Source organism: Podarcis pityusensis, assembly GCF_964106645.2.
Source record: "Podarcis pityusensis genome assembly, chromosome: 3".
Lineage (NCBI taxonomy): Eukaryota > Metazoa > Chordata > Lepidosauria > Squamata > Lacertidae > Podarcis > Podarcis pityusensis.
Window position 1 is genome coordinate 43129819 of NC_138026.1, and position 14317 is coordinate 43144135.

Genomic DNA, 14317 nt, shown 5'->3' on the forward strand with positions numbered 1-14317 from the left:
GAATGATGGTTCCATGGAAGCTTATCTGGGGTTCCTTAACAAGAAGACAGCTTGCCCATTATTAATGGCTTCACCCTGCCGTGTTCAGATGGCAGGGCAGTGCTGGGTATGCTGCAGGGAGCACTTTAGCTTATGTAAGAGATAGGAAGGTGCCACACACACTTGTGCAACATATTGGAGGGGGGATTCTATGGCTCCCTCAAAAGGATGGGGATTCTCTGTCCACTGAAGCACAGCATACTTGAAAGCACAAACAAAAAATCCTTACCAATCAAAGGATAGAAGTGAGCTACCAGCGAAACACCAGTCTGGTAACAGGAAAGGAATGTATTCAAATGATGCTTCGCCTGATGGGAGGACAGGCTTTGCTGATACCACAAGGACCGAGCAAAGTAAAGGCACAGCTGCTGATGAATCGTCATGACTGTTTTCATTGAGTGATGAGAAAGAAGGGCTTTTCCACAAACTGCTTCCTTTTCTAAACCGTCATTCATTTCCATTTTCCCCTCAAGGCTTGCCTCTGCTGTAATATCTTCAAAATCCTGCAAATTGTATTGAAAGGTGTATTTAGTGACAACTTGCAGCACTGTATTTTAAGATCAGCAGCAAAGCTCACCAATTTCAAAGGAAACACTTGCATGGAACAAGGCAGGCTGGTAAGTACCACATGACACCCTCAGGTTGTCTAGTGAACCAGGCTTTACTAAAGATCCTGCTTCAGTGGGCATCTGAGAAGTTGCAGGAGCACAACTGGGCTCCACACACATCCAGGTAGGAAGCAAAAAAGTGGCCACCTCTCTGTGGCAACAGAGGAACTAAACTGTACATTTTGCCATAGCACTGCAGCTGTATTATCTGCTCTGTATTCTATTAGGAATCTTCTTTATGGTGTTAGTAAAAAAAATGCTTGTACGATAATTGTATAATTTATAATTATTTGCAACATAATATATTTTATTCCTCTTTCCAAGCCTCTTTGTTCTATTATCCTGACTCCTACACTAATATTTTTACTGTTTTCAAAAAAAGAAAACACAAGCAACAGCACTACAACCAAAAGCAAGCAGGACTCAATTTGGTAACTGAAGATTTATTTCCCTGGCTCTGTTTCATAACACAGTCCCCCCCCCCCCATTTACCATTCAAAGCTCTATAAACACTTTCCTCGGATGTGCAGAGAGCTTTTTCAGTCTTTACACTGTGTGTTCGCCCAACAAGAACAAATAACGTCACAATGGCTCATTGAACACAAAGCGGAAATGTGAACTTAGGATTCTGGAAGTTAGGCTACTGGACATACTGTCTTCCAGTGAAATTAAAAACATTTTCAGGTTCTGCCCCTATCCCATTTGATCCAGTTCCCAGCTGCCACACTATTGATACTTCAGTATTTCTTTCTGATTATGTAAACTGCTGCACAAACAGAATAAAGTTCCGTACACAATTTCTGATTAAAGCAGAAGTTGTTTACCTTCTCATGCAGAGGGAATTTCCTCCTGAACTCTCTCTCTTCCTCCTCCTCTTCACTGAGGCCACTACCGTGGCTCTTGGTTCTGTATCTGTAAAGACTATTCTTCTGTTCCTCCTCTTCCTGGGCCTGGCGCTCTTGTTCATCCCATTCATTTATAATTACCTAAGAAATAGAATGCAAACAAACAAAAGCCCGCTCATCTTGAGAAACCCATAAGAGACTTGTGCATATAAATTCCACTAGTGAGGCCACTAGTATGTTGAAGCCTAGTCAAACAGGCTTTGTTTTCTGCTCCGTTTTTGGGGCAAGAAAAAAAGCCCAGAGCTTGAGCCTGTAGGCTTGCTTTTATACTGGCTGCTCTAAAGCTGTGACCCCTCTTTCCAGTGAGCATTAGGCCAGTCACCTTTCTCTCTCCCAAGGGTGTCAAGATTTATCTTTCACAGATGGTTTTTGGCAGAAGTTTCTGCAGCCATTTAGTCTTATTACCAGGTTTTCTTGATATATTTATTTTTATCAGTTTTGAAACGCTTTGTGCAACCAGAAAAGCAGTCTATAAACAACTGAGATCCAACCTGCTGCATTTTATCAGAGATAAACAAAGCAAAACTCCAACCACACAATGAGGTTTTTTCTTGGCTCTTTCCCTCCCTATGGCTCTCAGAATAGCTGCTTGTGAGGATCAAAGGAACTTCTGGAATGGCACTGTGAGGAACCAGGGTTGCAAGAGGACACGGAAACCAGAACTTTGCAGAGCCGCCTTGCACAAGCAGAAGCGTATTTCTACTTGTGGGAGTTATTTCTGGGCCGAAGCAAATTAAAAATATATATAGAGCAACAGTTCCTAGAGTGGCCTGCTTTCATTTGACAAATGCGTCTACGTAACATTTTAAGTTAAGTTTCCAAAGATGTCCCCTGCCCCCCCCCCCCCGGCCAGAGCAATAAGGAGAGAATGAAGGTAGAGGCTCAAAAAATGTAGCTGCTTAAATAGCACCACCATACCTGGCACAAATGCCTAAATAGCTGCAGAGATTTGTGGTCCAGTTCTCCCTTGGACAGCACGTGGCAATGGAGAAACAACAAAGCATTCACCAGCAGCTGCTCCTGGGTGAGGCATACCCTCTGCTCCCCATCAGCAGCCTCAGAGGAGTATTTCAGAGATAGCCTCTTAAGGCCATGAAGGACGTCCAGAGCGTTCACAGAGCACAAGGCATCCGCATGGGAAAGGTAACAGGGGAAAGTGGCGCTGACGGAAGGAAACGACAGCAGAGAGGCAACCAGAGTGCCAAGCTTGGCTGGGCAGACAAAACTGCTGAACATCGTCCTATGGACTTCAGAAGCCACAAGCCTTAGGCCATGCTGCATCTGCAAAATGGCAGCTTGCAGTGGGACAACTGCATCAGGGAAGGCGGCATAGTCCTCTGCCAACCGTTTCCTGAACTGGTGGTGCGACTGCTGCCAGGCTGCCTCTTCACTGAGGACATTTTGCACCATCTGGAGAGACTGAGACTTATCCAAATGGAGTAACTGCAGCAGGCGGGTCACAAGGTCCTGGACTTTTGAAGTCTGGGCAATGCTGCTGACGTACTGATGAACTTCCTTGTACAATGACTCATACGAAGGAGCCTGTGGCCTATAGGCTTGCTTTTGGCTGAGGCTGGCAATCTGGTCCTTCAGCTTCTGGATTCTTTGGCATAACATCCTGAGAGAGGGTAAGTTGCAAAAGGTCAAAGGTCAGGGTCATCCAACAATTATTAGATGAAAGCCAACTTCAAGAGCAGAACAAATTATTTTGCTGCCATGATGAAATCTATGTGCCACCCTGACTATTTATATAGCTTCACTTTTCTTTGCCACGAGGAACTCAGGCAACTCTGTACAGGTCTAGGTAAACTGGATGAAAGCAAGCTTTTTAAATTGTGTCCAGATGGATGGGCACCAAATGGCAAGAGCCACACACCTGTTCTTGCAATCCACCCACCTCCGCCTCAAATCATTCATCACCCAAACGGCAAACTGAGAGTCAAGAAAACAAGAATCCTGTAGTTAAGTGCAACTACCCAAGGCTCTGGTACAAGTAGGGATTTGAACCCACAGCCCACTGGACTATTGTGACCATTTACAATTACCCTTTCAAATTTGGGAACAGGAGGTAAACATTACAATATTCCAAAGCCACAGGGAATCTTGTAGTTACCTAATGTGAGGGTGACTGTGATGGCTGATGGCTTCATCTTCCAGATCTTTCCCTGTGCGTAACTGAGTTGACAGATTGTGTGTCTTCCATTCACATTCTAGATGGTGCAGCTGAAGGCGTCAGGCAAAAAACAAAAAACCACGCAAGTTTTATTCAAGATAAAGCTCTGCCACCACTCCAACTGGGTGGAGGAGGAGCTATTCTTGTGTACTGAGAATTTACAGATCCTTCTGTATGTTCTAAGTCTACAGCAAGGCTATTACGTCATGACAGGTAAATGGAACCTCAAAGTCTAGAAACAGTGGGCTGTCTCCAATGTTGTCATGTTTGGGGAAGGACTTATGCTTGCATAAATGAATTTGGCCCCCTCCCCACACACCCAAACCTGTTCTTGGCATTCCCAAAACCCTCTGGAGAAGATTGGGAAGGGGTATAGGGAGAGGGAGGGGAAGTCCTTGCACAAATGGGATGATTTTGTTGGATACACCACTACCCCTGTTACCTCTGAATACCCATGACTAGTGACCATCATTGTCTAGGGAGCTGATCTCTAGCAATACACAGAAGGGCACAGATTCCTCACCTGTGCTCTATCTGCATATTTGTGTATATCTTTATTCATCTTGTAGGGTTTTACGTGACTATGCACACTCATTTTCTGTTTTGAAAAATGAATAAGATCTTGCACCCGCCCTAGTACTTGTAGTTATGCACAGTGTTATCTGAATATTGGGTTGTTTTGTCTCATACGACAGCAAATTTCCAATGCAATCTTACTACATTTGTTCATGTGGTTTGGTATAGTTTAGCAATCGTGTGAAGATTTGAAATGTCGGTGTAGGTGTAGCCTAAAAATCCCATTAGCCACAAGGCAAGGGAACCCAAGCCCTCACCTCTTCCTCTGCGTACTTGAGCTTGTATTCTCTTTTCACAGCTGGATCATACTGGGTCTGTGGAAGCCACAGCTGGATCTGCAGGAGACCTAGGTTGACCCAGAGACTGCCTCGCCGAGCCGTTTCGGGCAAGTTCTGCAGCCCCCCTTCGTGCCCAAAGAACTGCTGCAAGCAAGTCAGCCAGATGCAGACGATATGCTCAGGCAGTATTTCCCGGGCAGCAGCATCCCTGAGCACTTTGCAAATGTACTGAAACGCCGCTGGGCTCTTGGAGGAAACCTTATTGCAGTTCCGGAGATATTCCTCCTGCTGTTCTGCCGGAACCAGGCCTTTAAGAACTACGAGTTGCCTATGCAACATGACACCTTGGAACCTGGAATCTGTAAACCTGAAAGAAGAAAGAGATGTTCCAAATAAGGATGAAGAAGAGATCTGCAACTGGAAAGTCCCTAGAGCTTAATCAGGCTACTGGATAGGTATCACCTAGGCCTCTGCTGCCAACATAGAGACAAGAGAACTATCTCTACAGTAGGGTGGGGAGTCCAGCCACCCGCCCACCACATCCTCAGGTGTGCTTCTCTTTTACAACCAGCTGTTAACCAAGGGTACAAAGCATCTATCTCTCCTGACCCCCCGGCTTTGTTTCTTAATGCAGTACCTAAATTCAGCCATGGAAGAAAAGGGCAAGTTGGTCCACAGAACTGTGCTGACTTCCTGAAGCTGCTGTGCTCTCTCCAGCCGCTCTCCCAGTGTGACGTTGGAGGCGGACAGGACAGGAAGGCCGGTCACATCCCACTGGCTCCACTTGCTGCTGCTAGTTAGAATTTCAGAGAGGCACTTGGAGAAAACTGCTCGACTCAAAATACCCACACCCTAAATTAATAAAGATCAAAACATATATTTATAGCATTGATAAAGGTTTCCACATTTTATATTTTATTTTTAAAAAGGGCAGGTCACAGACTTGGAAATGTCAGAACATTTTGGGGAACATGTTACCAAAAAACAACATCATCATCATTGGAACATTGGAACCCACTGAAAGTCACTGAAATTTAAGTGGTGCACCAGATTGGGTGGATGCAAAACAGGATTTCCAAACCAACATCCCACCCGTATTTAAAATACCATGCATAAGCACTAAACTAATCCCTACCTTTAGCAATAAGATAATCCCAAAATCTGTAATTTTGCTAAATATATTTCCTAATTAAGTTTATTTAAAAGACACTTCCCCATCTTCTAATGCAGGGTTTATGCTATTTGTCTACCTGTCCTCTACGGTGGGAGAAAAACCTGTCATCCCACCCCCGGCATTCTGATAATAAAAATATTTGATAGGGAGAAGTGAATCTAGCCTCATCTCAACTGTGTTCCTTTATCTCCTGCACTGTCTCCAATCAATGACTTTCATTGACCACTACAGAAAAATGCAAACAAAAGTGAACATACTGACAGGAACTTTGCTAATTTTGCACAAGTCGTTCAAATATGAAATGTCCAGCTGGATTTTTGGACAGGGCGTAGAAAATGGGTTTAGTTTTTTGTTCAAGTTGTCAGGCTCCTTTTCAAGCTTTGTTTAAAAAGCAAATCCAAGTTCCCCAGAATTTAGCATCAGTTGCATGGAAGAATTATCCAGATTGCAGCTTGTCACAAACATCTCCTGCTTAACAGGCAGCTCAAAAGCACTTTAGGAGCATTAACGCTTTATTTTATATTAATGCTGTATTTTAAACCTGCATAAGCTATAAATAGCAGAGCCTTCCTTGGGATCAGTTCTAGTAGCTAATTCACACTCCAAGCTATGGGAGTGAATACTTTCAATCCTCTGAATGAATAGTGAACCCATTCTCTATGTGACATCAAAATGGCACCGTTCATTCACAAGAAGGAACTATTAGAAAGTTTGTAGGAAACTTGCTATGTGCAGAAGTACACTCCACCCCCCCCCAAAAAAAAGATCTCCAGAAAAAATCGTAACAGGGAAAACTGAGTGAAGACTGAGCATGCTCAGTGGGCAGAGAGGACTCACAATTAGGAGAGGAAAAAATTAAATGAGGTGACAGAATGGAGTAACCTAAAAGAAAGCATGGCTGGCTGGAATTGTGATCAGGAGCACTTGGCAGTGCATCATTTTGTTGAAGGTCCTACACTATTCTGTAGAATAGTTTATCGTATAGTAAGTTCCTGCCCTGACAATAGAGTCTTACCCTAACCCTTTAAAAAATGCAAGTTTCCTCACACAAACCTGAACAGAACAGTCCATGAGAGATTTGGGCATCTTCTTCTCTTTCACGGACAGCGGCTGCCAAGTCAACCAGCGCTCTGGATTTGTAGTAACGACACTGCTCCAGAACGCTACTAAAGCAGCATTCACTAGTTCTGACCACACGAGAGAAATTTCTTCTGCAGAGACCTAAAAGCGCAAGATGAAAGTGAAGAAGACTTAAAGAGACTCTCAATGTTTGCCTCCGCTTTTTAAGCGTTCTAATGGAAGTGTGCACAAGTTTTACTTTTCAGGGACCAACCACATCAGCTAGAATTTTCCTTAGCTTTGTTATTAAGGACAGGAAGCATTTCCTGCATCAGATATGAAAGTAAGGTTCTCCCTTGGGCCTAAGAGAGAACCTAAGACAGAAAACACCACCACCGCCACATTGTTCAACTAGTTATAGTTAAGGGCTTACTGCAGCATTCTCTGGACAAGCAATAAATGGGAGGGAATAGAGGAAACTGAGCCAGATGCACTGGGAATAGTACACCAAAAGTGATGCAGCCTACATAGGAGCAAGCAAATAGCATGGGGGGAAGGGAGAAAGAGTGCCACAAGAACTTATAGCAGTACAAAGAGTTTAACAATGAATCAAGCAGAAGGAAAGAACTTTCCCACTCCTAAAAATTTGCAAGCAACCACAAAATGCTAGCTGATTCTTGAAGATGGTTTCCAGCACACTGGACAACTGAAACCAGAGATGCTCACCAGGTAGCAAGGTTAAGGAAACAAAGTAAGGGGGCAAGAGAGGAGAAATGTTGGCTCCTTAATCCACAGTGGATGCTTTTTAGAGCCATCTTACCTACTTTCAATTTTCCCGTTGTTTAGTTCTCGCTAAACACACAGTTTATCCAAAAATAAATACGGGAAGTCAATCAAGGACTTCTGTTTGAATGCCAGGAAGTTAGTTTGTCATTCCCCCCCGACCCCCACCTAGCTGCTACTTTTATTAAGTAACAGTTAAATTTACGTCAATTTGATTTTTTAATTCTTTACATAAATTACTCAAAATCTGAACGACAAAAAAGAAAATAATGATGATAATAATAAAAGTAAAGGGACACCTGACCATTAGATCCAGTCATGGCCGACTCTAGGGTTGCGGCGCTCATCTTGCTTTATTGGCCGAGGGAGCCGGCGTACAGCTTCCGGGTCATGTGGCCAGCATGACTAGCCGCTTCTGGCGAACCAGAGCAGCACACGGAAACGCCGTTTACCTTCCTGCCGGAGCAGTACCTATTTATCTGCTTGCACTTTGACGTGCTTTTGAACTGCTAAGTTGGCAGGAGCAGGGACCGAGCAACAGGAGCTCACGCCATTGCGGGGATTCGAACTGCCGACCTTCTGATTGGCAGGTCCTAGGCTCTGTGGTTTAACCCACAGCGCCACCCGCGTCCCTTATGCTAATAATAATAGAGATAAAAAGTACCCAGGTGTTTGACACTGACAATGAGAACGAGAATGTGCAGAGCACTATAATACAGCCCCTTTTGATATCATATTACATTTTCCCTTGTTTTGTATGTTGCAGGTCTCTGTCCTGGATTGGAGAATACAGTGCAATGTGAATAAAGAAAAGAAAAATGAAAAGGGAAGGGGAGTTTTCTGAACTTAACACTTGTTCTTACCTTTTGAGAGTCTAACAAGTAATAAAGGCCTTGAAGCTGTTGTGAGGTAGATGGTGTAAACTTAAGGCAGAAAGCAATAAATTGCCTTATTTCTGAACATAGGCTTGATTGTTGACTGCTATCATTCCTGAGAAAAGAAAAGGCATGGGTATTGATTGACAGTTTGTATACACACCAAGGTACAAAAATACTGAAAGAGGAAAGATGCAACACGTCAATCACGTCAATTAGAAATTAAAGGAAAGTCCCACATTCAAAATCACCCTGGTCCTATTCAGAAATGTTCAGAATGTCTCATAATCCTTTTGAGACATAAATTCTGAAATTCTCCCCAATTCAAAGTTACTTGCATTTCTGTCAGCAGAATTGAGGTTTAAAAACATCTTGAGACATTCTAGCTCAGAGTGCGCGTTCATGAATTTGCTACCTGACAGAGCCATGGCAAACCACAAGATAAAAAGACTACAAAAGCTTAAGGAAGGGAAAGGCTGGATAATCGACCTTACATGAATCCCAGAAACCTTTTGCTCCATCACAGAAAACTTGCCCTCACCTTTGCAAAGAAGCCTCAGCTATACAATCAGTGGTTAGCTTGTACTGCCAAAGCACAGCTAGATACTCCATTGCAGGCCACAGTTGCACCTTATTGCAGAGCTGAGTTATCAAACTAGAATCGACCTGTTTGCCTTCAGCAGGCTTTTCTTTGAGAGGCTCAAGCAAGACACCTCCTTCCCTCAGCTTTGACTGCTGGAGATTCACCAGAGCCCATAACTCATCTGAAAGAAATAAAGAACAGAAATAGCCTGCAACTAAAATCTTGTACCAAAATAAGATTTAAGGCAAAAACAAACTCACTTATCAGCACAAAATATAACAGGGGGGAAAATACAAACCTGCAAATATGAATTTTATCTGGATTTTTATGTTCATTTGCAGGAAACACGGAAGCTTACTATATGAACATGAAAATACATATTTGAAGTAACCTGTAGTACAAACATTATGAGGTGTTCTTCACTCCACCTGACCACAAATAAATCATTTACCTGAAATGACATCCTTCAAATTATTGGCTCTGAGAACTAGGCCTTGAGCCTGGAGCAATGCAGTCTTGATTTTCCACTCTGTGGCGGCCATTTTCAGAATACAGACCTCCTTCTGCCATTCACCATCTCCAATAGCGGGCCTCAGCTCCTGGACATTAAGTGCTTTGGAAATTTTCCGCAACTGAACAGACGCATCCACTACTCCTACATCCTGAATAAGTTGAATAAAAATAAAAGTGGCAACTCCCAACTCAATAGACTGAACACTATTTTGTTTTGTTTTACTAAAACGCATGATAGAGACCACTTATGCTGACCTCTTCTGTAAAGACTGAAGGGGTGCATATAATTTATATGCATGCAAGCAGCAGTCAACCATTTAGCCAATTGTGCCAAAGTCCAAAGCATGAGAATGCCCCACACTTTGGTATGTATGCAGTACTCTGTCTAAGAGAGTGGGTACTTTTGCGTCCGGTTAACAGAAGCAGCGCTGCAGGACAGGACAGGCAGGATCAACGGTTTGCTTTGTTTCCTAAGCCAGGCCCCATTGGTCTCACAGCTTCTGCACAAGCATGCTACTAAAAATTCTGCTGCCTGAGCATTTGTATAGCTGTGCAAGTATATTCAAAAGTGATATACTGTACTAGGAACTGCTATCTAGGAACACAGAAAACAAGTCAGCTGATTGGTCCATCCACCCAAGTACTGTGTGCACTGAATGGCAGTAAGCTCTCTGGGTTTTCAGGCAGGAATGCGAAGATTGAAACCCAGCCAGATGGGTGGGGTATAAATAATAAATGATGATGATGATGATGATACTTAATTATAGCTCTCGCTGTAGGGTGTTTAGTAAGTCTGATCTAACTTTTCTTGAAAGGAGAGTATTTATATTTCTAAATCCATACACTCACTTGATCACCTTCTTAAATATCTATAAGCAGTTCTGTAACTCTGAGACACGAGTTCCTTAAATAATTCTAGATGGGTAGGGTAGCAGTGTAATACAACTGTTTTTCTAAAATGTATTACCAAAGAGAAACCTCCATAGAAGTCAACAGTACTCAGTTACATATAAATACATTGCACCTTGAATGGAAGAGGTCTTCCCCAAAACTTCTGCAGCTTCTTAACACTAGCAGAAACACCAGCAGGATTGGCTAGGCAAGCCTGGATTTGTTGTGAGGCAGACTGAATATCCTTGGGCAGCCTTAAAATAAGAGAAGGAATAATTGTTTATACAGAAAACTGAGAAAAGGTAAGATTGGTCATCAAACCATGCATGCAGCCTGGATATACAGCAACCTATGAAACCTCATTCCCCCAGTTCAGAGCTTTCCAAACAGTGTGTCACGGCACATTAGTGTGTCGGCTGCAGTGTGTAGGTGTGTCACGCAAACACTCCCCACACTCCTCCTAGGGCTGGAAAGGGGTTAGTTTAACCTCAGGTTTGCTAATAAAACTGAATTATAGATGGTACATAGCCCTCTTGACATCATTACCTACAGGGAACACTAAGAATACCTCTGTGCAGGGACTTTATACCTTCTAATCCCAGCCATTCCAACATATATAGGAAACATAATAAAACATTAAACCTTAAACAGCTTCCCTATAGAAGGCTGCCTTCAGATTTAATGCATTGGTGTACAAGCTAAAGACAACATACTTCTGCTGCTCGTATGTGCTCAGCAACTTAGTTGTCCTGCTGATTAAATGTTTCACAACCCAGTGCCAGTGAAGAGACAGGAGTGCTAAGCCAGAGGAATCCACAGCAACCATGTCAGATATCGTCCAAAACCTGTCACGCCACAATAAACAGTGCAGTATCTAGAGGCAAGCCAGAAAAAAAATGAGTCTTCCATTCTATGATGCACACGGTAATGCTTTTTCAGGTGGAGAGCATTGCTCTTTTATCATTAGGAAATGACAGATATTTTAAATCCAAAAGGGCCTTGTTTGAGCAGAAAGACACCTTCATTCCTGAGACTTTACGTCTGAGATGGAAAAGGTGCAAGTCTAGGATAACACAAGCTGCTAGACAAAAATTGCACCTTCCAACTTTCGGTGTATCAGGAGGGTAACCTCTTGCACTTCACCCACTGAGCTATGAGCCTGAAGTAGACTCCCTGTGGCCCTTGCTCAGAGAATCTCTTAAGGCAGCTTCCATGACCCATCCAGGCTGTGCTCCAGAAAACAGTATCTTTCTGGAAACAAATTTCTCTGATCTAACATCCTAAATTAGACCAGAAAAACAGAAAGCTGGAGCACTGCAGTTCTTGCAATTTAGCTTATCCTTTGGCATGAAGATGATCAGCTTTCCATTTCTGCAATCATTCATGGATCCTTGGCTTCGTTCTGGAATGTACTTATATTTACAGGGACACACTATTTCCCTACAGTTCAAACTAGGCAAAACATTTATCTGTTTTAGACAAGCTCTTATTCCTAAGTCAGAGGAATCTCTTGAATGTGACTAACCACTGTGCCCAATCCTCCAAGCAACTGGAAAAGACAGGTGGATTTCATGTCCTCTTTCCAGGTTTCCACTTTCAAACAAAATGGTATGACAAAAGTATCAGAGACCGTAACACAGGGAAAGCAAGTGGACAGCTCCTAAAGTCCAAGCAATGGGTGACCCCAGACATTTGTATGGTCTACTTACTTCATACATTTTTTCATCAGAGACAGACCCTTGAGTAGACTTCACCCAGTTCAGCACGAAGGCATCCCAAAGTTCAAAAAAGCCTGCGAGGTTCACCACAATAGCATGCGGCAGTGAGCTGTGGCTGCCGGGATCTTCATTTCAAGAATAAAATTAAACCAAAAGACAATGCAGAAAATTAAACCAAAATAAAATGCAGAACTGTATCCAAGCACCGTGCTACAAAAACAACATCAGTGATTCGTTTAAGTAATTTTTAAATGGAAACACAATAGATACCTTTATGGAACTCCAGTGACATCCTCAAAGCACTAGTTCTTGGCTTTTTGGTATTAATCAGGCTCCTTTCAACGTAGCTCTTTTTCTCACGGTCCAGAAACAGTATTGCCCTGTAATCACAACACAACAAACCCACACGAATATCATTTAAGTTATGTCAATAGTAAATCAAAATCTTGTTAAGAGGAAGCTAACAACCCACAAATTGAATCATGTTGGGACTATTTAACATATACATAATGCAGAGAAAGCATTAGACACTACAAAATACTAATGTGAAATGGATCCTGAATAGAGAATTTATAATCTGCATTAGACAAGCAAAACAGGAGGAAAGAATTCTGACTACGGCAGTGGGTAATGGCAGAAGATGCATGAATATTCTGAATGATTTATGTAAAAATGAGTTTCCTTGTGAAATAAAGGCTCTGATGTAACTGTACTCTTAGATTTTGGATTATCAGTGAGCATAAGGGTACCCGACTTTTTCTAGATTGTACATTACACCAGCCTTCATCAATCTGGTGCCCTTGAGATGTTTTGGACTACAACTCCTATCAGTCCCAGCACAGCATAGCTGTGGCTGATGGGAACTGTAGTCCAAAACTTCTTAAGGGCACCAGGTTAGTGAAAGCTGCCTTACAACTTGCCTTCCAAAAGAAAACATAGCCAGGGATTGATTGGTTGGTTTTTTTAGCAGTTGGAGGAGGGGGTGAATCTGTGACAAATATAGACTTTCGACCAACTTAAAAAGGTAAAGACATTATTATAGAACGTGGAAATGACAAACTAACTTTTCTAATCAAAATAACAGAACGAAGGTGGATACCAATTGGTCCTCCACATGTTGCTGGAACTACAACACCCATCATGCCTGGCCATCGGCCATGGCTGAAGCATATGGGGAGAGTTGGGAGACCAAAAACACCTGAAGGGCCACAGGGTTTCCCCATCCCGGAAATAGCACATGTGTGACTGAACTCACCGATTTGAAAGTGATTTCAGCAGGATAAGCAGTTGATCCGAGTGTTCTTCTGCTTCAAAGTCCACTGAATTGCTAATGATATCCAAACACTGCATGTTCCATCTGGGATCCATAGGAATCACATGCTCATCTGTTTTGATAGATGAACAACAAGGAAAACTCACGTTTGTTTTCATTATAAACATTTTACAACTCCCTCAATCCAAGAAATAGAGCAAGCAATATGCATCGGCATGAACATGATGCAAGACATCTAACACATGTTTACTGCGTAAAGGAGAGATTTGTTTAAATGGGAACGAACGTGGGGCAGGTTCCAATATGCAATTTACTGTGTCTTATTTTACGCAGAGTAGCATTTTCTAAGCCCAATGAAAGGTGTTTTTTTTTAAAGAAACAAAACAAAACACAGCCCACTCAGTTCTGTTGCAAGCTACGTTTCACTCCCCATAACCTCATCAATATCGCAAATCAATCTTCACTGTATCAAAAACACAGGAAGAGAATACACACTCGCAGCCAAGAGAGAAAGAAGACATCTTACCGGTCATATTTGGTTGCAGCAACTTTATTACATTACTGATCGCACCTGAGAGGGGACTGAAGTAAAAATTATTCAGAGATGCCGCACCGGCTTCCAGCTGAGTATACACTGAATCTGTAGAAAGAAGACGACCTGTGAATTCATGCCTTTCTAAGCTTATTATTTTTATTTATATGCTGGTAAGAATTCTTACTCGCCCTTCATCATCAGGGCAAGTTGCAGCAATAGCACAATGATGAAAACAGATAGAGCCATTACAATTATAAAACGAGTGAAACGAACAGAACAGTGTAATTTCAATTAAACGTGGTGGGTCCCATGAATCAAAACACCTGGACTGCCA

At 42.5% G+C, this 14317-nt stretch overlaps 1 protein-coding gene across 2 annotated transcripts in view; it reads right to left on the reverse strand.

The window, feature by feature from the left end:
• MDN1 (midasin AAA ATPase 1) overlaps nt 1-14317 on the reverse strand; it is an 88096-nt gene that overhangs the window by 32353 nt on the left and 41426 nt on the right. For both annotated transcript variants that reach the window (XM_080999853.1, XM_080999852.1), the window contains exons 50-65: nt 13975-14088; nt 13431-13560; nt 12446-12555; nt 12167-12300; nt 11171-11331; nt 10591-10711; nt 9505-9715; nt 9012-9234; nt 8459-8585; nt 6807-6974; nt 5217-5431; nt 4559-4946; nt 3666-3775; nt 2471-3170; nt 1472-1633; nt 269-542 (exon numbers count right to left, since the gene is read on the reverse strand). In XM_080999853.1, the coding sequence (XP_080855979.1) occupies nt 269-542; nt 1472-1633; nt 2471-3170; nt 3666-3775; nt 4559-4946; nt 5217-5431; nt 6807-6974; nt 8459-8585; nt 9012-9234; nt 9505-9715; nt 10591-10711; nt 11171-11331; nt 12167-12300; nt 12446-12555; nt 13431-13560; nt 13975-14088 (3348 nt within the window). The remainder of the gene's footprint in view (nt 1-268; nt 543-1471; nt 1634-2470; nt 3171-3665; nt 3776-4558; nt 4947-5216; nt 5432-6806; nt 6975-8458; nt 8586-9011; nt 9235-9504; nt 9716-10590; nt 10712-11170; nt 11332-12166; nt 12301-12445; nt 12556-13430; nt 13561-13974; nt 14089-14317) is intronic.